Genomic DNA, 24,837 nt, shown 5'->3' on the forward strand with positions numbered 1-24,837 from the left:
CAGTTGGGGCCTGCTCTCCGCTCCTAGAGGCTGCCCACATTACTTCTCTTGTGGCCCCTCCTTCTGCAAACGTGCATATTGAAAATTCTCTGCTTTGACTCTCTGACTTCCTCTTCTACCAGCAGCCAGAGAAGCACTCCACTTTGAAGGGCTCACGAGGCTAGATCAGTCCCAATTTTAAGCTCAACTGGGCCATATAACATAACACAGCCACAGGAGAGATATCTTGTCACATTCACAGGTTACAGGGATGTAGGTTTGGAATCTGCCTCCCCTCTCTCCCCCGGGGGGGTGGGGGGTGCTTTTTAGAATTCTGCCTGCCTTATCAGTTTGAAAAATAGCATCAGTCTTCATAACAGGTCATTCATAACCAGTGAGCTAGAGTGAAGCATGTAAGAGATTTTTGCTATGAAGGATGTGTGGTGAGACCACTATGTTTCTGGATGGGAAGACCATTATACAGTATTTATTTCTCTTCCAAACAAATGCATAATTTCAGTGTAATCCAAGTAAAGCAAATGCACAATTTCAATATAATCAAACTAAAACACCGAGCAGGATTTTCTTAAAAACTGAAAAGCTGATTCTAAAGTACTTGGAAAAGAATATACAGAAGACTAGCTGTGGAGGAAGGATTTGTTCTACCTTACGTCATAAGACACTACAAAGCTATAGTAATAAAAACTGAATTTAGAATGGTAATAGACCAGGAATAAATAAGCATGTATAAATAAGAACTTAGTTCATGATAAAAATACCCTTTCAGATTAAAAAAGGCTAATGCAATAAATAGTGTTGAGAAAAATTCGGTATCTGTTTAGGAAAAACTAAAGCTATACCTTTATCTTAATACCCAAAATAGACTATAGAGCTAATCAGTTTTAAAACTACAAAACCAATACACACAAAAGCAAGAGAATATTTTTTCATAATCATAAAAAAGGAGAAGATAATCTTATGTACAACATAAAACATCACAAGGGTTATAGGGAAAATGTTGATCTATTTTGCCAAGTAATAGTTAATAAACACTATAAACAAAGTTAAAGGAAAAAATGCAGGAAATACATTGGAATAAAAATTTCATGTTATTTAAAGAGAGCCTGTAAATTATTAAGGGAAGACAAATAATGCAGTAGATAAATGGGCAAAGGATATAAATAGGCTGTTCACACAACATGAAGAGCAAATGGCCAGTAAACATATGGAGAGGATCAGCTCCATAGCATATTCGGTAAAAACTAGATGTATTCCTTCTTTATAACACTTTTTAAATAATGGTTAAAAAAAAAAAAAGGAACCTGAATGTTCATCAATAATGAAAAGGTTAAGTAAGTTTTATCTATAGTATAGTGTACTATGAAACCAATAAAAACAGTTGTGCATGCATATACATATACATACACACCTGGAAGGAGCTGTGAGATGTATTGTTAAGTGAAGAAAAGCAAATAGCAAGAAAACACATTGTCTCTCACCTGGTTTATGTGTGTACTCTGGAACAAAAAGCTATTTTATCAGATACATAAAATGTTCACCTATGCATTTTCCCTTCTATTTAGGTTGGGCCCTGTGGTATATTCTGAGTAGTGGATTGTGAGCAAAAGTGACACGTATTTTTTGTGAGCCAAGGCATTTCGGAGCTATCTTACCACCTCTACAGTCCCTCAGTTCCTATAAGGCTACATCAGGATGAGACAACTACAAAATGATAGAGCCCAGTCAGTCAGGGTCTCTAAAGTGGCCATGTGGAACAGGACCTCCTGCACCCTATGTTGAATGGGTATCTTAGGAGTTAAAACACTGAAATTTGGGGGTTGTCTGTTGTTGCAGCTAGAAGTGTTAACTCTCCTGGCTAGCAGAGATAAATACACACATGAACGTGAATTTATTGGGTGCTGGAGGAATGCATGCTGTCCTACGGTTGGTCATTATCTCCAGGAAGGGGAATAGCAGGAAGTCAGCGTGAACATTAAGCAGGAGGCAGCTGCATTTTACTCTGATTATTTCTTTGTGGTTTAAATCTTATGAAACTGTATTTATGTATAACTTTCATTATAAAAATATTGGGATATGTAAAATGCAGTATTGCTAAAAAGTAGATGATATGCCAAGTTTGCTTCAAAATTAACTTGACCCGCACTATGGTAGTATTATGGCTACCACTTGTTTTACTTAGGAAGTTAGGTAACTACTAAATTGATGCAGTGAACTGTTTTAATGAATGTATGAAATTTAGTTCTTTAAAGTGGGAAGTTTTTTGGTGAGACTTTATTATGTCATTATTAAGAGCATGATTTATAGCGTATGATATGTAGTATAGTATTTTTAATTTTCAGTCTTTTGTAGATTGCTTCATGATTTTTTGCTTTCTCCAAAGTCCACTATTTAGTTACTTTTTTATTTACTAGTTTTCTGTAAAATTACTAAAATTTTTGCTGAACTCAGGTTTGGCTCCTCACCTCTGAAAAGCCAATAATCAAGAGGCAAGTGTCAATAGAAAGGAGAGGTGTTTTAATTAGAAAAGCTGGCAATCTGGGGAGAAGGTGGACTTATATCCAGAGACCAACTCCAAAGATTCTGCTCAGCCATGACAGTTTTTAAAGGGAAAAAGGGGGTAGGGGGAGAATCTGAGTGAATCATGAGGCAGGAGGTTGGGTTCTGCATCCTTCTCCATTTGGTGCAGACTGGCTGACTCTCTCCTCAGATGTTACCTTGCCCTGGTGATCTGCCTGCAGGATTGCTAAAAGGGTTCATGGGGGTAAAGAGCTAGTTATTCTTTAACTACTTAATTCTTCATTCTTCTTTTAATCTAGGAAAAGAATCAACAGGTTAGGCAAGGCATGGTGTGCATTCCGGACAGCGAAAGTCAGGAGTTAGGTTAAATTGCCTAATGATCTCATTCCTATAATCAGATTCTTTCAAGGTTAGAGGGGAACAGAAATTGGCAAATAGGAAAGGGGCAAAAGAGCTGCTTTCAAAATGAACTAGTTTAATAAAGAGAACCTTACATTTCTACCTAAAATGAAAAATTAGTATCCTTTGCAAAAATGGAAGATAAACATAAAATTAAATACAGTAAAAATGAAATAATATTATACAATTTGGCTAACTGCTCTTGCTTGACGATACCCAACACTGAAGCCAACTTTCCTTTAAAAACTGAGATTATGAAGTGTCAGAGGTGGAAAGACTGAGATCTTCTCCCTAACATACCAGAATGATTTAAAGCTAATTGAAAATGGGATAAATTCTTAGCATATGGTTCATAGTTATTTCATATCTTGCCTCTGTATCACCAATGTCATTAAGCCCACATTTGGGGAAACACTGGTATTGTAGAAAGAATTCTAGGACTGGATTCAGAATACCTGGAACCACTACTACCTGTCACTTGATACGTCTTTGGGTTCTCACTGTCTTTGTACTTATATCACCGTTTATGAAATGGGGGCCAAAATGCCCACCATCTTTAATTCACCTCAGAATTTTTGTGAGGAACAAATAAAAAAATATTGTATATCACTCTCAGTAACAGTTTTAGCACTAATTTAATCAGCATACATAACAAAGAAATTCTGTTAGTTTAGATTACAGCAGTTTGACTACCAGCACCTAAGTTTAGTAATTTATTCTCTTAATTCCCTCCTACCCACGGGAGTCTACACCTCTACTCTCTTGCAGAAATACTTGATTACCATAGACATTAGGAGCACAAATGAATCTGCATCTATGCATTCTCCCTGGGGAATACATTTAAAGTGCATAATCTAACTGTCAGTGTAGAGTTGCAAAACATATTTTATGCAGAGTTAGATCTTCTGATGTGCTGCTTAGATTTATTGACTCCCATTCCAAAGACTTCGGCTAGCACTGCAGTGAGGTTGGTATACCGAGTTCATTTGCTCTTTCTGGTCACCAGAGTGTTATTTAGTAAATTTCTTCTCCCAGAAATTATTACTTAGTTTAGTGAGATCTTAGTTTTGCTCTGTCCTGCTGGGCCTCACGGGAAATAATGTTTAAAACAGTGTTGTAATCATGACATAAAAACGTTCCTCACTTGTAGGCAGTAGTTGTTACTTAGGGTTTTTCGGACTCACAAATATCGGTTTATGTATTTTATGTAATGTCTGTCAAATTTGTCATTGAGAAATCATTATAAGCTAAATCTATTCTGAGTCACATCCCTGCTCCCAGAAACACTTCCCCTATTGCCTTTGGAAACTTGCTTCACCTTTTACAAGTAGCTTCTGCTCTTCGATGCTAATCAGGTATTTTTGGGGAGATAGATGGTAGGCAGTTAGGGATGATTTATTGAACTAGTTCTCTCCCAATTGATTCCCTCATTTTCATGTGGTCAGAAGTGCAGGAGTGAGCCAGGACCTTACTTACCACTGCATTATTAGCCTTCGTGTGATTCTGCTTGAAGTCCAAGTGTGACAATAATGCTTACACTCTCATAATACCTTCCAGTTGCCTACAGCAATCACATAGTTTTAGTAAATAATTCCTGTAAGTTTCATGTTTAACTCTAGCCCCACTGAAGAAGCAGGCTTTGTGAAGTTTATTGGATTTGAAAGGGCTAGAAGCATCATTTATTTTTGTAAAGTCTACTATGAGAAAAGTACATCTACAAATCTGTTTCTGAGACGAAAAGAAGCTACATAGTTTATAAGTGAGAGAATTTATAATGGAAATGAGCAAATTCCATTTTCTACATAAAATGAGTTCTGTCATTTAAGTAAATAGTATGCTGTTTTCCAACAGTTCACATTTGTCACATTCTGTGACGTGGCTACCAGTCTTAGAAGGTTAAAGAGAAATTTTGTAGTTACCGTTGAATATCCCAGGAAGGACTTTGTAAATTAACATTAAAGATCTAGGGAAACTGCTTACTCTTTCTCAGCAAACACCAGAAGAGAACTTAAGTAGCGTTTTTTTCTAACCTGTCTTGTCCCTTAACTACGCTCTCTGTTCACTGTGATCTTGTGATCATAAACTATAAACATCCGGTACCCGCAAATTATTTTGAACATTCAAAATATTTGTGGGATTCTTTCTTGGCAAGGTTTATTAAATAGCCTTGTAATGCATAATTTATTTTACTTTTAACCAAGACTGAACAAAATGGTTTTAGGTTTTTGATTTGTGTTCCTTTAACCTCTCTGTGCCTGTAAAGGAAATTTGTTTTTTCCCTTACGCTCTTTTCTTCTGTTGCATCTTTCTTTTAGTAATACTGACCCTGTACTGCTTGAACATTTTGACTTCTTTATCCTCAGTCCCTTCCCTTTCCTACAGTTTTACTTGTACAGAAATGTTGAATTAGCTCTGTTCCTTCTCTCTTCTCACAAGGCGGCTCTTGTGATGAACTCTGTGCTGCTACTCTCCGATAAAAGGGCAGGAGGAAAGTAGGATATTCCTCCTGCCCTTTTATTAATAGCTATTCCACTGTGGATCCTTTTTCTTCTGCTTCGCTTTTGGTCAGTCACAGAGCAGCCTCTGACATAGCTGTTCTAATACTCCATATTTTTAATCTGCTAAGAGCTCTTTCATATCTCTGGTCTATTAAAATCATCTTAATGCAGTTTTCGACAGTTCTCACTATTGAGGTTTGAAATGTTTGTTGCCAACCAAGCGTGTAAGAAATGCTCTTGTACAAGAAAGGCAATGAAGATCTTGACATAATAAAGACATTTTTATAAAGAGACTAGTATTGTTCTTAGCTGACTAATAAGCTTAACAATTATAAATGATTTCGTTTACTATTGAAAAGGATTTCTGTTTTGAAGTATGATTCATTTTCTTTTTCTTGAAGCACATCCAAAACAACATATTGTGTGAATTTGTCCTCAAAATATACTAATTGATTCTAGTGAGCTAGAATGAGCTAGCACATTTGCCTGTGGTATATAGTTTGTTTTGGTATTCACTTCTTTTTATAAATAATAAGAATTATAAAAATGTACAAAAATAAGCAGTTGCCTTTGTAATACTGCATTTAAATAATACTGAAATGCTTCCATTTAAATATATATTAATAAGAGTGTGTTAAATTGCTTAATTCATCTCATGTCTATGAATGTAAATACACTGTTGCATATCTTTGGGGGATAGATTTTTTTTCTTCAGTTGACAGAAAATGGATAAATTTCTTGTAAGAATGTTATAATGGTTAGACTTCATTACCACCAACATTATGATATGTACTAGGTAACCTTTTAGAAATTAGCCCAAGGTCCTTTTTATTAATTGAACAATTAATTGTAGAAAGTGTTAATTATTTCTGTTAAGACCACCTCTGTCCATCTCTTTTCAATTCACGTTTTTGCCACTTTGTTGTCTATTAAAATTCAAGTGGTGAAAAATATTTGTTCATGCTCTTTGGAAACACTTATGAGAATTTATTTTGGGACAGACAATGAAATTAAGAGAAAATTAATTTCCTATAGAGTTTGTTTAATCATCTCCTTTCTCTTCCCTAAAGGCTTGCATAGGCTAGGCAGTAAAATGTGACAGGTTGTAGATTTCACAAAGATGGATGGAAAATATAGTTATTGGAAATAGTAATGAGATGCCTACAGGATGCTAATTTCCCCATCTCTTTCAATATTGCTAACCTGAATAGTTCCTGCACTGAAGTATGGCAAAAAAAAAAAAAAAATAGAAAATAAATTTAGATAACAATTAAGTAAGTATTTGAACAGAAATTAATATTTAACATAAGAACATTATCAAATAATATTTAAACAAATCTGAATCACAGCTAATTATTTTAGGAAAGAGAAAATAACATGCAATTTCCTTTTAAAATTTTATCTTTGGTCTTTAATGATACAATAAAGGGAATTAAAAGTGATCACATCAGTTTACTTTGGAATAATAAGTATCCTTCGGGGGTTTTTTAAGCAAATACACTTATCCACATTTAGAATATACTATAAACTTCACAGATATTCATTGGTGGGCATTTCCTTTGCCAGATGCAGGGCATTATTTAATTACTGAGCAATAAATATTGACAGTATGTTTACCCTGTGTTGGGTCTTTGGGAATATATCACAGTATGGAAAATGCTCTGTGTGTGCACTTCCAATCCCCTGGCTGGATTTATAAGTCTCAATAGAGTGATTCTATAGACATAGCTCTCTTCCTGGATCTGAATGGTTTTAATTTGAGATAGAAGGGAGCATTTTTGTGGCTCTCTAATACACCTTTACTAATAATAGAACCCCACTGTCCCCTCCTCCAAAGGAAAGAAAATCAAATGACCCTCAGCTAAAAACTGAATAGAAGGCTTTTGAAAGATCTTAACTTTTCGTTGGTGAAATGAGACATAATAAATACATAAGCTAGTTATTTTTCCTTTCCCCTTTCTTTTTCTGTCTTATTTACTCCTCTTTTACTTACTCCACTATCATTATACACTTGAAAGAATACTTTCTCAAACTACAGGCACTATGTGCAATTCGATTTCTCATCACTAAGTTGTTCCAAAGGCCTCTTGGCCCAGTTTCTAATGATTGATAGACAAACCCATACATGCTGGAAAATAATGAAAATCATGTTACCTCCAAAATATGCTATAGTTCAGTATTTTTAGTGTTTAGTTTGGTCTTCTACTTTGTCAGTTCCTTAACTTGGTAGATAATGCAAAGGATTATGCCCTATTTTTACACTGTACTGTAAAATCTCAGTGTAATCAAGGGACATATTTATATATTGCTGTCCCAGATGAGTTAGCCAGCATCTATCCAGGCGTCTTTTCCAAGATTCTTAACACTTTCTGAGTTTCATTTCTACTTTAATTATAGAATCTCTTGATTTAAAGGAACCCTTGATGAAGATTTATTGTGCATATTTATGGCTGAAACCAAATGGGATATAAAGATGAAAATTACACAGATGTAGAAGACAAGATTCACTGCAACGATCATATATGCCTATGCCATGCTTTGTATTTATATTTAATAGTTTTGGATCCTCACAATAATCCTTTATGATAATGTAGATGCAATTTTTATTGTACACACAAATGAATTACTTTTTTAACATTTTTTATTGATTTATAATCATTTTACAATGTTGTGTCAAATTCCAGTGTTCAGCACAAATTTTCAGTCATTCATGGACATATACACACTCATTGTCACATTTTTTTCTCTGTGAGTTATCATAACATTTTGTGTCTATTTCCCTGTGCTATACAGTGTAATCTTGTTTATCTATTCTACAATTTTGAAATCCTAGTCTATCCCTTCCCACCCTCCACCCCCCTGGCAACCACAAGTCTGTATTCTCTGTCTGTGAGTCTATTTCTGTCCTGTATTTACGCTTTGTTTTTGTTTGTTTGTTTGTTTTTGTTTTTGTTTTTTAGATTCCACATATGAGTGATCTCATATGGTATTTTTCTTTCTCTTTCTGGCTTACTTCACTTAGAATGACATTCTCCAGGAGCATCCATGTTGCTGCAAATGGCGTTATGTTGTCGGTTTTTATGGCTGAGTAGTATTCCATTGTATAAATATACCACATCTTCTTTATCCAGTCACCTGTTGATGGACATTTAGGCTGTTTCCATGTTTTGGCTATTGTAAATAGTGCTGCTATGAACATTGGGGTGCAGGTGTCATCCTGAAGTAGATTTCCTTCTGGATACAAGCCCAGGAGTGGGATTCCTGGGTCATACGGTAAGTCTATTCCTAGTCTTTTGAGGAATCTCCACACTGTTTTCCATAGTGGCTGCACCAAACTGCATTCCCACCAGCAGTGTAGAAGGGTTCCCCTTTCTCCACAGCCTCTCCAGCATTTGTCATTTGTGGATTTTTGAATGACGGCCATTCTGACTGGTGTGAGGTGATACCTCATTGTAGTTTTGATTTGCATTTCTCTGATAATTAGTGATATTGAGCATTTTTTCATGTGCCTTTTGATCATTTGTATGTCTTCCTTGGAGAATTGCTTGTTTAGGTCTTTTGCCCATTTTTGGATTGGGTTGTTTATTTTTTTCTTATTGAGTTGTATGAACTGCTTATATATTCTGGAGATCAAGCCTTTCACACAAAGAAATTATTAAAGAAGTGAATTGACTGTCCAAATGTATAAACAGCAAGTGTCAGCATATAGACTTAAAATCAGATCTCCTGATTCAGAATTAACTGAATTTTCCACCATATCATATTGGCCCCCACGAAGGAAACCACTTAAGAACATTTGATTCTTTCAGATTTTTGCTTAGTGTTACTTAGAAACTGTTCTTAGATGCAGAGACATGTAGGATAATTATCTTCTTGATAATTTTCTTTATCATTGGTAGTTATTAGTTATCTTAGAGTCTGCTTTGACTGATACTAATGTAACCACTCTCTTATGATTGTTGTTTGCAAAGGCTGTCTTTTCATATCCTTTCATTTTAAGCCTGTCTTTGTATAAAGTGTGTTCTCGTGGAGGGTACATGTTAGATTTTATGTTTTTACCTATTATGACAATCAAGATTTAAATCTTCTACATCGAGCACAGTTATGGATACGGTTGCATTTAATTCTAGCTTCTTGTTGCTTCCTGTTTGTTCCATTTGTTCTTCTGTTTCCTCTGTTTCTGCCGTCTATTGGACATATTGAGTGTTTTCTGCTATTGCATCTTAGCTCCTCTGTTGACTATCCTATTTTTTAATATGATGTTTATATCTTGAATTGATTACAGCCTTTGTTCAAGTAATATTACACTACTTAACATATAAGAATATTACAAAAATTTCTACAGATATGTTAAACTCTGTTATACATATACTCTCGTTATTTTTGCTGTACATAGGGAATTACCTTTTACAGAAAACAAAGGAAAAAAAACCCTTTACCTATGAATTTACCACTTCTAGTGCTCCTCATTTCTTTGTATAGATTTCATTTTCCATCTGGTATTGTTTTTCTTTAACCCAAATAATTTCCTTTGTGGCTATCTACTGGAGGTCTGCTGGAGAAGAATGAATTCTCAGTTTTTGTCTGAGAAAGGATCTCCTCTTCATATTTGAAGGCTGTTTTACTGATTATGGAATTCTGGATTGACATTACTTTCTCTCATTGCTTTAAAGATGTTATTTGATTGTCTGAGGCTTGCATTATTGTTGACTGGGAAGTTTTCAATTGTTCTAATACTTGTTGCCTTGTATGTAATGTGTCTTTTTTCTGTCTGCTTAAAAATGTTTCTCCTTAATACTGGTTTTTAGCACTTTAATTAGAATGCACTTTGATGTGGTTTTCTTTGTCTATACATTCATATATGTTAACTTCTTAGATCTGTATGTTTATAGCTTTAAAAAACATTTGGATAAGTTTCTGTATTTTCTGTTCTTCCTCTTCTGGGATTCCAGTTACTCTGCTTTAGACTGTTTGATACTGTTCCGTAGTTCATTGAGTTTCTCATTATTCCCTCATTATTTTCTTCCTGATGATAGATCACATTTTCCTGCTTCTTCAAGATGTCTAATAATTTTTTGGGAATGCTGCATTTTTGGGAATGATTCTTGTGATTTTATATGTCTGGATTTTGATGTCTACCTTTAAAAGTGTTTAATTTAGTATTGTATAGGCAATTACTTGTGGATATTATCAAGGCTTGTTTTTTAGATTTGTTAGGATGGACCTAAAGTAGTCTTTATTCTAGAGATAGTTTAGCTCTACTACTGAGAGTTTTGCCCTTCAGATGTTTCTACATAATGTCCAGGTGTTCAGTAAGGTCATAGCACTAAGGCTGGTCAGAACTTGAGCATCTCTGCCCCCTACACACATGCTACTTAGTGTTCAGCGTTGGATTCAAGGGAATGTCCATGAACATTTCTGGATCTGTTTCTTCCTTAACACCCTCTCTGATACTGCACCCAAATTTCAGGTGACTTGACCTTCCCAATTCCAGCATCTGTCCCCTCATCTCAGTGAGATCATGAACTCTGCTTTGTTTCTGCTTTCTTGCTCTGCATTCTGATTGCATCCAGTCAGAAGCCAAGATCATTGTAGGATTCACCTTACTTGTTCCCCTTCTTTTAAGGGTCACAATCTTACAGTGCTTTTTTTCAAATGACTGAAAACGTTGTTTTGTATGTTTTGTCGACTTCTCTATTTGTTTAAGGTGGGGAGGGCATTTCCAGTAGTATTTACTCCATTACGGCCAAAAGTGGGAGTCCTTCCGTATTTCAAGATATGTATATATTAGATGCAATAGATATAATATATGAATTCATAACGGATGTTAGTCACATCACCTCTCCCATCTAATTTAATGTCACTCGACAAAGTAACCATATTTAGAAGTTTGGTGTGCATCCTTCTGTTCTCCTTTATCTGTTCATACGTTTATGTGCACATGTGCACATATATGCAGATATAAACATATTTTTATACATAAATCAAATTACAGTGTCTTTTTCAGCAACATATTTTTTTCACTTAAAGATATGTCTTAGAGATCTTGCTCTTAAAGTACGTATCAATCTTACTTTACTCTTAACATCAACCATATATGCTACAGAATGGTTTTCGTATAGTTTAAATACTTCACTTTTTACCGTCGTTAAGGCTTTTCCTTCTAACTTCTTGCTCTTATAAACTATGTTTTTAAAAATAATACTGTACAGAAACTCTTCAGATGGTGAATATTTCTGTGGAAGAAATCACGAAGGTGTCATATAGTCTGCCAGTTTATAAATTGCTTTCCCAGTTTTTACATATTTATGATACTCCTAAGTAATAAGAACCAGAGCTTTTTGAAGAAATGGTTGATTTCAGATCTAGAACAGGAAATATGAGAGTTAGTTCTGGATCTTATCCTAACAGAAAGCAGAGGACTTAAGAAGGATCATTGTGGTCATGCCAAAAGATACAGAATGCAGTTTAAAGGAACTACCATTCGTCAAAGATGGGACAATTTTAAGGGGAAAAAAGCTGTGTTTAAAAAACATCAAATACAGTAGATTCAAAAGCTAATCATAAAGATACAAGCAAAATCAAACTAAAAACCACATTGGTCACCTTGTGGAGGGAGCTAGGGGTAGAAATCACTATTCTAAGTACTGGTAAGTAAATGAATCATGCATTTATCCTGCTCTTCCTGTACAAACCTTATTTCAGTATAACCAAATAATTAATGAGAGGAATTCGTTTATAGAAGTCTACTAATAAATGAAGAGGGAGTAGCAGAATCAGATTACCACAAGATTGCAACCTTCATTAATTGAAATAATATCTCTAGAAAATGATCATCAATGACCAGTGATATGCTCAGGTAAAACATGGACAGGAAACATTATAGTCAGTGGATGCTCCTGAACCCCCTGATCAAATAATACTGCAGAAAGAGAGACAACCAGCTGTTCAAAGGTAACTTACATGATGCAATAACAAGCACACCACTTTTAAAAAATTGAACCTATTCAAGGCCCTCGATCTAACTACTGGTTTATAGGACACACAAGAGAGAGAGGAATTTATCAAATGCCGTCTAAGGGAGGCTATCAGCCAAATGTAGTGTTCTAGAAATTCTACTAGATAAATGACCCAGTTTCTTCAATAACTAATAATGAAGATGTTAAAAAGGATGGGGAACTGTTAGAGATTAAAAGAAAGATAGGAAATATCAACCAAATGTAACACGTAGACCTTGTTTGGATCTGATTTGAACAAGTCAACTGTAAGAAGACATTGAAATAATTAGAGAAATTTGAACAATCACTGGATTTTATATGATATTAAGGAATTGTTAATGTTCTGTTTGTGATATTAGTATTGTGTTATGTGAAAAGAAGACCTTTTCTCTTAAAAAATGAGATATTACCAGTGAAATGATAAATGGTCTACACTTGTTTTTAAAAACTCCTGTAAGGACAGGGAAAACAAACTTATGGTTACCCAGGTGGAAAGAGTGGTGGGTGGAGGGATAGATTGGGAGTGGGATTGCAGATACTAACTACTATATATAAAACAGATAAATAACAAGTGTCTTCTGTATAGCACATGGAACTATATTCAATATCTTATGATAGCCTATAATGAAAAAGAATATGAAAAGGAGTATATGTATGTATAACTGAATCACTATGCCGTGCACCAGAAATGAATACAACATTGTAAATTGACTGTATATCAATAAAGAAATACATAAATAAACAAATGAATAATCCAGCAAAGGGTTAAAGAGGGAAGTTAAAGGTGACAATTATTTATTTTGGATGTTGAGTACATGGGGTATATCATAGTATTTTTTTATACGTTTAAGTGTTTAAACTTTTCCATCATGAATTTTGTCATTAAAAAAATAAATTTCGCATTCACAAACCAGGAGAAGAGAATTTCACAAATCATCAAAATAAGTGTGGAGCTTTCAGGATTTTCACCCCAAACATTTGAAGTGTGTATATACATACATACCTGCAGGAATGTTATAGAATTTATTCACCATAAATGCTATGGTGGATTTGGACCCAACATGCAGTTATCTTGAAATAAGCATGAAAGTAATAGTTTTCATCATAAAACGTTCTCATGTTTATCAACACCCGTCAGACATCTTTGAGGCACATGTAATGCTGGGTATCCATTCTGTCCTAGCTGCGTCTTACCAAGGTCCTAATGTTTGCTTTCCAGGTGCAGCAGGTGCAGACTGTGCAGCAGGTGCAACATGTCTATCCAGCTCAGGTGCAGTATGTGGAAGGAAGCGACACTGTCTATACCAACGGAGCAATGTAAGTTTATGTGCGCAAGTCTTTTTCATTCTCTCACTCAGATAGAGAGAAGTAACGTACTTTGAGGCATTCCACTAATGCCAAAGTGTTCCCTTGTTTTCACAGTAATTTTCTACTAAAGTAGAGTTATTGAAATTCAGCTGATGGTTAGAGCTTTGTCTGTGTTAAGAGTATGTGCTTGTTTTCCTCATTACATCCAGTAGAATGGTTTAAGTTACTAACATTGCTGTGCCCTTTAGTGGTTTTCACTAGGTTGAGAAAAACACACCCCTTGGTGATTTCTATATTATAATAATACCTTATCAAACATACACTTTGTGTTGTTATCAATAAGGTAAGTTTTTGTGTGTATGTGTTTTCTGTAAATTAATATAAAACTATATTACTAGGGGATTTTTGCATTTATTAAATGAGGTACTTACTCTATGTAAAAGTGCCTGTCTAAACTCCTTCTCCCACTTCCCCGCGGCCCGTCTCCTTTGCATCAACAATAATGTAAATTTATTTCATTTGAGTTTTTCAGCGGCTTTGGGTTAAGATTCAGGTTATTATTATAAACAAAAGATGAAGAACTATTATGTCATCAGGTTTGTTTTCATTTACCACCTGGATTTTTGTTTGCTATCTGTTGGATCTCTGGGTTTACCTCAAATGAATTCAGATTCTCTCATTGACTCTCTGCCGACTTCCCTTCGATGTTGGTGTGCCCCGGGTTGATAACATCTGCTTTCTTTCTTCTTAATGCACCTACTCTTTTCCTTGGGTAGTTTTGTAGATTCCCATGACATCAACCTGTAAGCTCCACGAGGGTAGGGATTTTCATCTGTTTGTTGTTTTTATTGTTCTACTGCAATAAATCTAATACCAGAAGAGTGTATGATACATAGAACATGCAATTATTGTTACCTACTATTATAACTAAACAACTTAAAATCCTGGTTTAATTAATATTAGTTTTATTATCATGGTCAAGGTACTTAACTATGCTGAACTTTATTATTCTTTCCTGGAAAGTGGGAGGATAATAATCTTACTCTTACTGGATTGTTGTGAGACTGTAAGGCAATATATTGAAAGCAACTAACACAGGGCCTGGTATGCAGTAGATGATACACAACTGAAAGCTCTTCACTGGTCCTGACTTGTCTCTTCTTATTGCTTTTGGTCGCTGAATATGCCTCCATCACCACTGCCTTTAAACCTCCATTACCTCTAAAATAAAATTCAGCTCTCGACCTTGGCATTCTCCTCATTCCAACCTCTCTAGTTTCATTTTCCACCTGTTTGAGGAACAACCAAATTTGTGCTTGTTTTCCCAACTACTCCCATTTCATGCCTCTGTATTTTTGGACATGTGGTTTGCTTTCTCTGCTGGAATGTCATTCTTTGCCTTCTCTCTTGCCTTCCCAGCCCATTACACCCAGTATAATAGCTTTATAGACTGACACATCACAGGCCCTGGCTCTCCTTTGCAGTTAACTCATCCTTCCTCTGTACAGTAAAGACAGCACTCTACCCTGACTTTCACTCCATCATGCTGTGAATGCTTGTTCATAGTTCTCATACTAAAAACAGCTCTCTCTGAATGAGAACTGTTGTCATGTTGTTTTATTGACATCTGTTTGGGTGATTGGCACAGAACAAAGGGTCAATAAATTTCTGTTGCTCTAGTGAATCTATAATGCTTTACCTATTTTAGACACACTGAATATTTTTTTTACCTGTTTATTGTATCGGGCCAGTGCCTCCTGGAATCAGCTTTTGGAATTTCTACTATAAATCCAAACTACTGTTGACATTTACACTGAAGAAAATAGAGGTGCCTGCCACGTGGACCTTTATGCTATCGGGGACACTGCTAGAGGCCACTCCGTTGTGTTGATTCCTCCCTGCCTGTCGTGTAACTGTCACCAGATCCCCAGAGTAAAGTCATTACATATTCTGCCTTTGTGCAAGCGTGTACCATTTCCTACCTCGTTTGTTCTCCTAGTTCAGAGATACCCTAGGTAAAGCCTTACCAGAACCCTCTGGAGGGCTGAGTTATCACTCTACTATTCCATAATATTTTATCTTACATATTATTACAGCATTCTATCAGCTGAGAATCCAAGGGAATCTGACAAACAGAAGTTTAAACAAATTAAGGCTTTGATTTTTGTCAGGTAATAAGAAATCCAGAGGTAGCATATTGTGCAAATAGCTAGCACCATGTGGTGCAAATATTAAATAAGCCATACTGGAGAAAACCTTACAAGCTGACAATAAAGCAGATCTCTCTAGCTAGACTGGATTGTACCATGGAAATTGTTCCAGTAGACGATCTCTGGCCTCACAGAGTGCTATGTATCTCTAGGGAGCAGGGGCAGTAGACAGTAACTGGTTATGTAGTAGGGAAAAAATGGCTTTCTTAGCAAAGGAGGAGTGAACTGAACTGGAGGAGGAACCGAAGCTCAGTTCCCTCAGCCTGTTCTTCCATTAGGATTAACTCAGACCAGCTAAGCCAGCTTTAGTGCTAATCTACCAAAAGATGACCGGAAATGAGCCTGTAAAAGCATCTACTACTGTACTTTCTCTTAGTCTATTGCTGACATCAGTTTAGCAGCTCAGGCATATCAGGGCCAAGATTTTCTGGTATGGTAGTAAACCTGCTTTGGCTACAACCAGCACATCTGTGTTCCAGACAGCAGGAAGAGGAGAGGTGGAAGAAGAGGGTAGTGTATATGTGTGCACATATGAATGTGTTTACACACACACACACACACACACACTGCACACACACAGAGGCTTTCCCACTCACTCCCAGCTCTTTTTTTGTTTATACTTCATCCCCATAGCTGTAACAAAGTAATAGCTGCAGAGAACTCTGGAAATGCAAGTTTGTAGCTTTCATTTCTGTATGGTAGATAGTGGCAAGGGAAAAGGACAGTTGGAATGGGTATTGAGAGAGTTAACTCTAGTGGCGTCTATCGCAGTCATTTATCACTGACCCAAGGTAGAGTGGAGTGATTACTAATATGTGACTGTATGAAAGATCCACAACTTGCTTCACTTTTTTCATTTGTGAAATATGGAAATAGCTTATCAAAAGTGTCTTGTGTAGCATCTGAGAAATTGTAAACACTCAATAAACATTAGTTACTACTGTAAAATTATGTGCTATGGTTTTTTTTATTTGTTTTCCTCGCCTATTTATAATTCTGAATTATGCATACTGCCTTGTGCCTTTTAAAACGACCTCACCACTGACATTAGGGTCTTCCACATAGTAGGTAAATGTGAGATCAGTGAATTCATTCATACACAAAAGCTTAGGAAAATAGCATCTTTAAAGTTGACTCTTTAAAATTATAGATCCCATTTAAGTACAGAAATAATTCAAAGTAAATATCTCATGCCAACGTGTATTTTCTATGGCCCACAAACTCAGTTGGTTAGATCTTGACTAATGAGGTCTAGGTCATGAGTTCATTTGCCACAAAGCCCAATTAGCTTTGATCTGGTCTGTGTGGGCCCAGATTGTATCCTCCACTCCAGCTAATTATGTCACAGATGTGCACCCTTGGTCAAGATGGAGAAGATGCATCCTTAAAAACCTTTCATTACACTTTCAATCTCAGTACAACTTTTGACCAAAGATTCTGTGGCATCATTTTCATATTTACTAAAAAAAAAATTGTGTTGCCATGAATTACACTCAAAATTTTAGTAGCTAGAGGACTACGAACATTCTTTTTCAAATATAGCAAAAAAATTTTTTTCAGCTTAAGCTATTCCAATCTTTCTGTAATTTTGTAGTGCTGACATTTAACTATGTACAATTTTTGTCTCCAAAGTTCATTTTAGAGTCTTTGTACTCCCTCTTTTTATTTGATACACTTCCATGTTCTGGAAGGAGCATGCCATATTTTCCACCACACTGAATTAATAACCAGCTAGCGTTTGATCCCTGACTCGGGTCATAGTCAGATTCCCACTTCTGTGTGGTAATAAATGCTTTTTGCTAATGATACTCCCAGAAATTAAAGACTGGGATGCCAGTCTTCATCATGAACTTTCAAGCACTCAGTACATGGCCTACAGCCTGTGCATGGTTAGTAAGTACTGGCTCTCACCGGTGCTCCTGTCACCAGCAGCCACGTGTCGAGTAGCCATAATGCACAGGGTCTCACTCAAGAGGTGATACAGCCCTCGTAGATGTGTGTCATCACTTGTGAAAATGTGTAATCATTATAATTTGACGATACCAAAGTGTTTACCTGGTTCTGTGCATATGGAATATGGACAATGACTGTGAGCATCACAGGCTTAACAGTGTGAGTCAGTAGGGGAACACATATTTCAGTTGCACAATGGAGACTGCTTTCCAGTGCTGGTGTTGGCGTAGAATAGCTTTTTACTCAAGGGAGAAAATAACCTAATTGATTCTTGCCCCTCTTTATTTTATCATTGCCTCTGTAGGAACCCACATTTGTGTATTTCCTGGCAATAGTTTTTCCAAGAATATTTTTAATGAGCTGGATCATAGTCTTGTCCATTGCTACAGATTCTTACAATTTATGATCTCTAATCATTTATAATATAATTAAACCAGATGGGAAACATTGCATAGCATGTAGAGAGAGTCTAATTCAATTGAAATTTCTTGATGTAGCTAAGTAATTTTTAATATAATGATTTTTTTTTCTTTCTCCCACTCCTTTTTTGACTCCTACTTTCCCACACGTACTCCATCATATTAGTCAAAGTGGAAATAAAAACATCATACTGTGTGTCCAAATTAAGAAATCTTTTTTGAGAAAACTTTTATAGTTGTAAAGGATTTTCTTCTATCAACTGCTCTTTGAAGCTTGTCCACTGTTGAGAGACAATCGATGTTTTAAAATGTCACAGTGTTCATTGTATGGGTATCTATTGCAGTAAGACTTGACTGGTAGAAACATTCTCATAATCTTCCTGTTTAAAAAATAGATTTCTCATCAAACCCAGTAGAGAATTTACCAAACTGTGTTTCATAAGATGTTAGTCCCATAAAAGAATTCTGTGGTTACTCAAGCCAGAAAACACTGCATGAACTTTTTTGAGGACTCTAAATTTCTGTTAGTTTCTTAAAGGCTCTGAGAAATCCTCTAGGGAAGAAGTGCAGTGTTTTAAAAGCTAAACCACAGAACTCTTATTGGAATAATATTTGGTAACATCACATGGTATACTTTGGGAGGTGGTACTTTATTAATATATTGACATTGATTAGATTTACTCAAAATCCATAAATATGTATAGGACTCACTTTTTTAAATAGTCATTTCTTGAAAATCGTATAGTTAGTGCATTTTCTGAAGCCATCCAGTTATCCTTTCCATATACTTTTTAAATGACAAGAACCTTAAAAGGGATATTCTTTTAAGTTCCTGTTTTGTCCTTCCATGAAATAGTAAGTTTGGGGATTTGCAGGTAAAATTATGCTTTCCTATTATCATTTAAGTGTTCTTTGCTGAGCAGAAATCGTATGGTGTTTCTGTAATTGAGATGGAGAGGATACTTTCTTCATTTATGCTTCTACTGATACACACATTCAGACTGGCTTAGGATCTGGTTTATGAACTTGCTTGCCATTTGGATTTCAGGAAGTATATGGCTGATGGCTTAGAAAGCTCTTGGAGAGAGAACTACCATTTCGGGGGAAAAGAGCACAGGGTCCTCTATAATCAGCAAAGAGCTTGTTTCATTAATCACATAAAAATTCCCACCGCTCCAAATATGGAGGGCTTTCAAATATGACTTCTCAGGATGTCAGAATTGTGAAAGTCATGGAGATCATTTATTCTAATACTTCCACTTTACAGATGTTTACTGAGGCCTGCAGAGGTTCAATAATTTGCCCAGCTAGTTAGTGTCTAGAATTCATATTTTCTGACCCTCAACACGTGTTCCTTTCCAGTGATCTAGGTAATGGTCTTTTGATCATGAGTTACTTGGGGGGCTGGGGAGGAGGGCTGACCAGTCACAAACATCTTTAGTAAATTTTATACATTTTGCTATTGTATTATTGTATGTCTTATTATAGATAATAGTTAAACATGTATTTTATTTAATAACTGATGACTCTAAGACTGAGTCTTTTGTTCATATGAATCTCTTCTTGTATTTTTTTAAACTCGTACTTTTATAGTTAAATTTTTGGGGACTATAGAATGTTCTTTGGATATTCATAGAATATGTAAAAAGTCCATATTTAATAATTTTCAGCATTGAGTGTTTTAGTTAAATAGCTTCCAAGAGAAAAGGCTGTTATTTGACTGCCCTGTCTATATATCTTTTTAATATTTTCCATTCATAGAATTTAATGATGTACATTAAGGGCAATTTGCTCTGTGATATTTTCATATCCAGTAGCTTAATGTCCAGAATAATTATACATGATAGCAGTTGAAAAAATCTTGACCTTTAAATTTTCTCCTCCTTTCCTCATCATTTCTTTAAATTTCAAGGAAATCCACATGTGCCAAGTTGTGTTATTAATTTTCTTAAATGAACTTCAGGGACCCATGTTCAAGTATCATTCCTTCTCCCGACTACAGTATAACCTGAGGCAAATAACATATTTGCCCCTGAATTTCCTAATCTGCAAAATGGGGATTAATAGATTAAAAGCATTAATTAATAACTGGGTCAGGTTCAGGATGGGGAGGGAGCAACGAAAGTGAGAAAGTGGGGTGATTCGTATTATCTGGAAAAGTATATTCTCTTTTAGTATAGTTTCTCTTATAAAACTAACTGCACAAGTTAAAGTTATAAAAATCTCTGCTTGAACAAATATTTGGAAGCTAGAGTGAGAAATCTTTGTTGGGAGTATGCATTTGAAAAGGTTGGGAATCATTGTTACTGTGCTTCACAAGTGACCAAAGCCTTCAGGATATGAGTATGACCCCCAGCTATATAAAGCCCAAGGCTGGTTCACAAAGGCTGAGCTTTGTCATGACCAGAAGGTTCTAGAGGAGACAAGCCCAGCAGTTCTTAGTCTGTCCCTCAGAAGGAGTCAGACTGATAGACTTGCCTGCAGGGAGTGCTCCAAGGTCCCAAACTGCCTTCAGTTCAGCAGCAGGCCTGACTTGCGGTGTGGGGCATACCACCTGTTTGCCCGGACTTAGCACCTGCTTTGGCCTCAGCAACATACACACGTGAATTAACACTTAGATCCATTTTCCAAAGTCCCACTTGGCAACATATCCATCTCTAACAAGTACCTGGTTTCTCCGGTCCTCTTTATAGTAAATCCTCTCAGGACTGACCTCATATTCCTTCTCTTCCAAGCTGGCTTTTTTCTCCACATTTCAATGAAGTTGCTCTTATCAGAGTCACTGGTGACCTCCAGTTGTTAAATCTAATAGACGTTCTTCTAGATTAAATTTTCTTTATCTCTAGCAGTCGGCTAGTCAGCCACTCTATCCCTGAATCGCTGTCTTCTTTTGGTCTGTCTGACTCACTCTTCTACTCTTTTCTTCCTCTCTTGTTGGATCCTCCTCAGTCTTACTATTGGCCATTTTTTTTGTATGGCCTTTTCTCTGTGTAAATTTCCCCTCCGTGGATAATTCTTCCATGACACTTAGGACTATCTGTCATTCTTGACATTTTTAACTTATCTAGCTTCAGCCTTTTCTCCTACTAGAAGGTAACTTTGATGTGGGGAGGTACCACGTTTGCTCCCCATTCTCTCTTTGATACTTCAACAGTCATGTATAAGTGCTCAATCTGCATTTGTTGATTGAGTTAAATAAAGAATAGCGTTTAATGACAGATGAGACATAGGAGCAGGCTACTTGGTAATTTTATCATATGCAAGGAACAATGAATGAAACTGAATTGATGCTACTCACTTAGTATTAACAGATAGTTTTTCTCTTCAAAACATTTTTGAACTTACGTGCATGTATATGGTTGTTCAGTTTTTCTTTTTTTCCCATGTATACAATACAGTATTATTAACTATAGTCACTAGCTCTACATTAGATCCGCAGAACTTATACCTTTGTACCCTTTGAGCAACATCCCCCCATTTTTCCCTGCTCCCAGCCCCTGCACCATTCTGCTCTCTGTTTCTGAGTTTGATTTTTGTATTTGCCACATATGAGTGACATCATGCAGTGATGGCTCGCTCTATCTAACTTATTTTGCTTAGCATAGTGCCCTCAGGTTTCATCCATGTTGTTGCAAATGGCTGAATAATATTCCACTATATGTGTGTGTGTGTGTAACATTTTCTATATCTTATTCATCCTAAGGGGTTTTTCATGTCTTGACTATTGTGAATAATGCTGCACTGAACATGGGAGTGCAGATATCTCTTTGAGATACTGATTTCATTTCCTTCAGATATACACCCAGAAGAGGGATTGCTGGATTATACGGTAGTTCTAAAATAGACATACAGATCAGTGAAACATTTGAGAGCACAGACATAAACTCACGCATAGAGGGTCAGCTAATCTTTGACGAGGGCATCAAGGATACACAATGGGGAAAGGACAGTCTCTTCAGTGAATGGTGTTGGGAAGACTGGACATCCGCATGCAGAAATTGAACCCCAATCTTATACCACTTACAAAAATTAACTCAAAATAGATTAAGGACTTATATGTAAGGCCTGAAACTGTAAAACTGCAAAAGAAGACATAAAAAGTGAGCTCCTTGACACTGATATTGGCAATGATTTTTGGATTTGCTATCACAAGCATAGGCAGCAGAAGTGAAAATAAACAAGTGGGACTACATCGTACTGAAAAGCTTCCGCCCAGCAAAAGAAGCCATCAACAAAATGAAAGACAGCCTACCAAATTGGAGAATATATTTGCATACCATTTTCTGATAAGTGTTTAATATCCACAATATATAAGGAACTCATACAACTCAATGGCAAAACAGAAAAAAAAAGAAAAACCAAACCAAACAAAATTCACCTCAAATAGCTGGATTAAAAAATGGGCAAAGGACCAGAAGGGACATTTTTCCAAAGAAGACATACATATGTCGTACAGGTACACGAAAAGTGCACAGCATCACTAATCATCAGGGAAATGCAGATCAAAACCACAACGAGATATCACCTCATGCCTATTAGAATGGCTGCTGTCAAGAAGTCAAGAAATAATAAATATTGGAGAGAATACAGAGGAAAAGAAACTCTTCTGCACTACTGGTGGGAATGTAAATTAGCACAGCCATTATGAAAAGCAGTATGGAAGTCCTTCAAAGAATTAAAAATATAACACCATATGATCTAGCCCAGCTAATCTTATTTGTAAACTTAGACCAGTCACCCTGGATCAAAATCTTTTGTGATGTCATTTCTGCCAGAGTTGCTTTAAGTCTATATCCACTTCCCTGCCCTCTATTGTCAGGGGAAAATGGCCTGTGGATATTTGTGTTCTGTGCACCCTTTTGGGTGTGCTTCAAGAACCATTCTAGCAATGAATGGAAATTTTGGTAATGCTTTCATGGCTAGATGCCCCAGAATATAAAACTTTTTGCCACTGTAAACTTTGCCTTTTTGAAAACCTCAAATAGACTACAAGAACTAATAGCTGTGAAATAGCACTTTTTTTTTCCTTATTCCTGTGAAAGTTGGGCTTCCCATTTTTATTATCCTCCAGTAAAGTGGTTCTCCAAGTGTGTTCCTCAGATCAGCAGCAGAAATGAGAAATACCAGCCTTGTTAGAAATGCCACCATTTGGTCCCTGCCCCTTTTCTACTGAATCAGGAATTTGGGGAGTGAAATCCAGCAATCTGTGTTTCAACAAGCCCTTCAGGTGATTCTGATGTGCACTAAAGAGTGAGAACCACATCTTACAATATACAAATAATTGAAATGCAAAGTAAATTGTAAATGTCCAGATATCTTTATGTCATGATAATTTAAATTTATGATTTTACTACTCTGTATGTTATCAACATATATGAATAAGAAAGCTCAATTAGTTATTGCAAGAATTACTTACTGACTTTTAACATTTATTCTTGCATTTCCTCCCGCTGTTGTGGCGACAGCTCAATAAATGCTTTTACTGTTTACTTCTTGTTTTAGCAGCTGAAATGAGCAGAAATGAGTCTGTCTGCTGAATTTAAATCAAGCAAGTGTTTTACTAGTGTTTCTAGTTTTTATGACTTTATATTTAATTTATTGTTTTTTATTCTTAGGTAATAACCACTTATGTCAAGTCACTTGAATTCCTTTCCGAATTAGTGTTTTCCCCTTTGGTGTCTTTCACAAAATGGAAATGTCATCTTTCTGTTGAATCTTCTGCCTTCAGTCTGACTTACAGCATTCAAGAGATGTTATGTTTCAGAACTCATAAAAGTAGGATATGCTAGCCAACCAGAGATTATATACTACATGAATGCAGTTTGTTGAAGATTTCAAATAAACTAGCTACTTTGCAGGGTTTTGGTGACTCACATAAAAATTTCATAATGGGAGACTGTTTAAGGCAGAGTTCTTGGTTTCCAGCAGCAGAAATCTGGTCTGGCTTACTTAAGTAAAACAAAGAATTTACTGAAAGTTATTTGTGATTCAGAATTTCCAGGAAGTCTGGAGAATCAGGCTGAAAAAGGACAGGTACAAGCATCATTAGAGAGCAGCCAGACCATAGACAAGACCACACCACACAAGTCACCCAGTAAGGACACCCAGGACCACTGCCATCTCCCACGCTGCCCACCACTGCTGCCGCTGAATTCGGATCACATCTGTCCAGGAGGGGTCAATTCCTAACCTTTGTGATTCACTTAATGCAGATTAAGTGAAATAATGTATCCCCTATCTCTAACAACAGTTCTCCCCAGTACTCAAATTCTCTTAGCTACCAAGCTTTTTGAAAATATTTAAAACGTGTTTGTTCTGGCTGCCTTTAGTTTCGTATTTCCTCAGAATAGTCCAGTCAGACATACGTTGCCATCACTACCTGGAAACACCCTGCAGTTGGATCACCTCCTGTCATTATGTCTGGTGAATGTGTTTCAGAGTCATCTGACATGACTTGTCTGTAGCCTTGTGCCCTGTTCCCCCACTCCGCTTTCTCATGTTTGCCTGTTACCTCTCTGGCCTTGGGTTGTTTCTC

At 36.2% G+C, this 24,837-nt stretch overlaps 1 protein-coding gene across 3 annotated transcripts in view; it reads left to right on the top strand.

Moving 5' to 3' along the window:
• RFX3 (regulatory factor X3) overlaps positions 1-24,837 on the top strand; it is a 277,856-nt gene that overhangs the window by 153,283 nt on the left and 99,736 nt on the right. For all 3 annotated transcript variants that reach the window (XM_032477755.1, XM_032477754.1, XM_032477756.1), the window contains one exon: positions 13,632-13,729. In XM_032477755.1, the coding sequence (XP_032333646.1) occupies positions 13,632-13,729 (98 nt within the window). The remainder of the gene's footprint in view (positions 1-13,631; positions 13,730-24,837) is intronic.

The sequence above is a fragment of the Camelus ferus genome, chromosome 4 (genome assembly GCF_009834535.1).
Source record: "Camelus ferus isolate YT-003-E chromosome 4, BCGSAC_Cfer_1.0, whole genome shotgun sequence".
In the NCBI taxonomy this organism is placed as follows: domain Eukaryota; kingdom Metazoa; phylum Chordata; class Mammalia; order Artiodactyla; family Camelidae; genus Camelus; species Camelus ferus.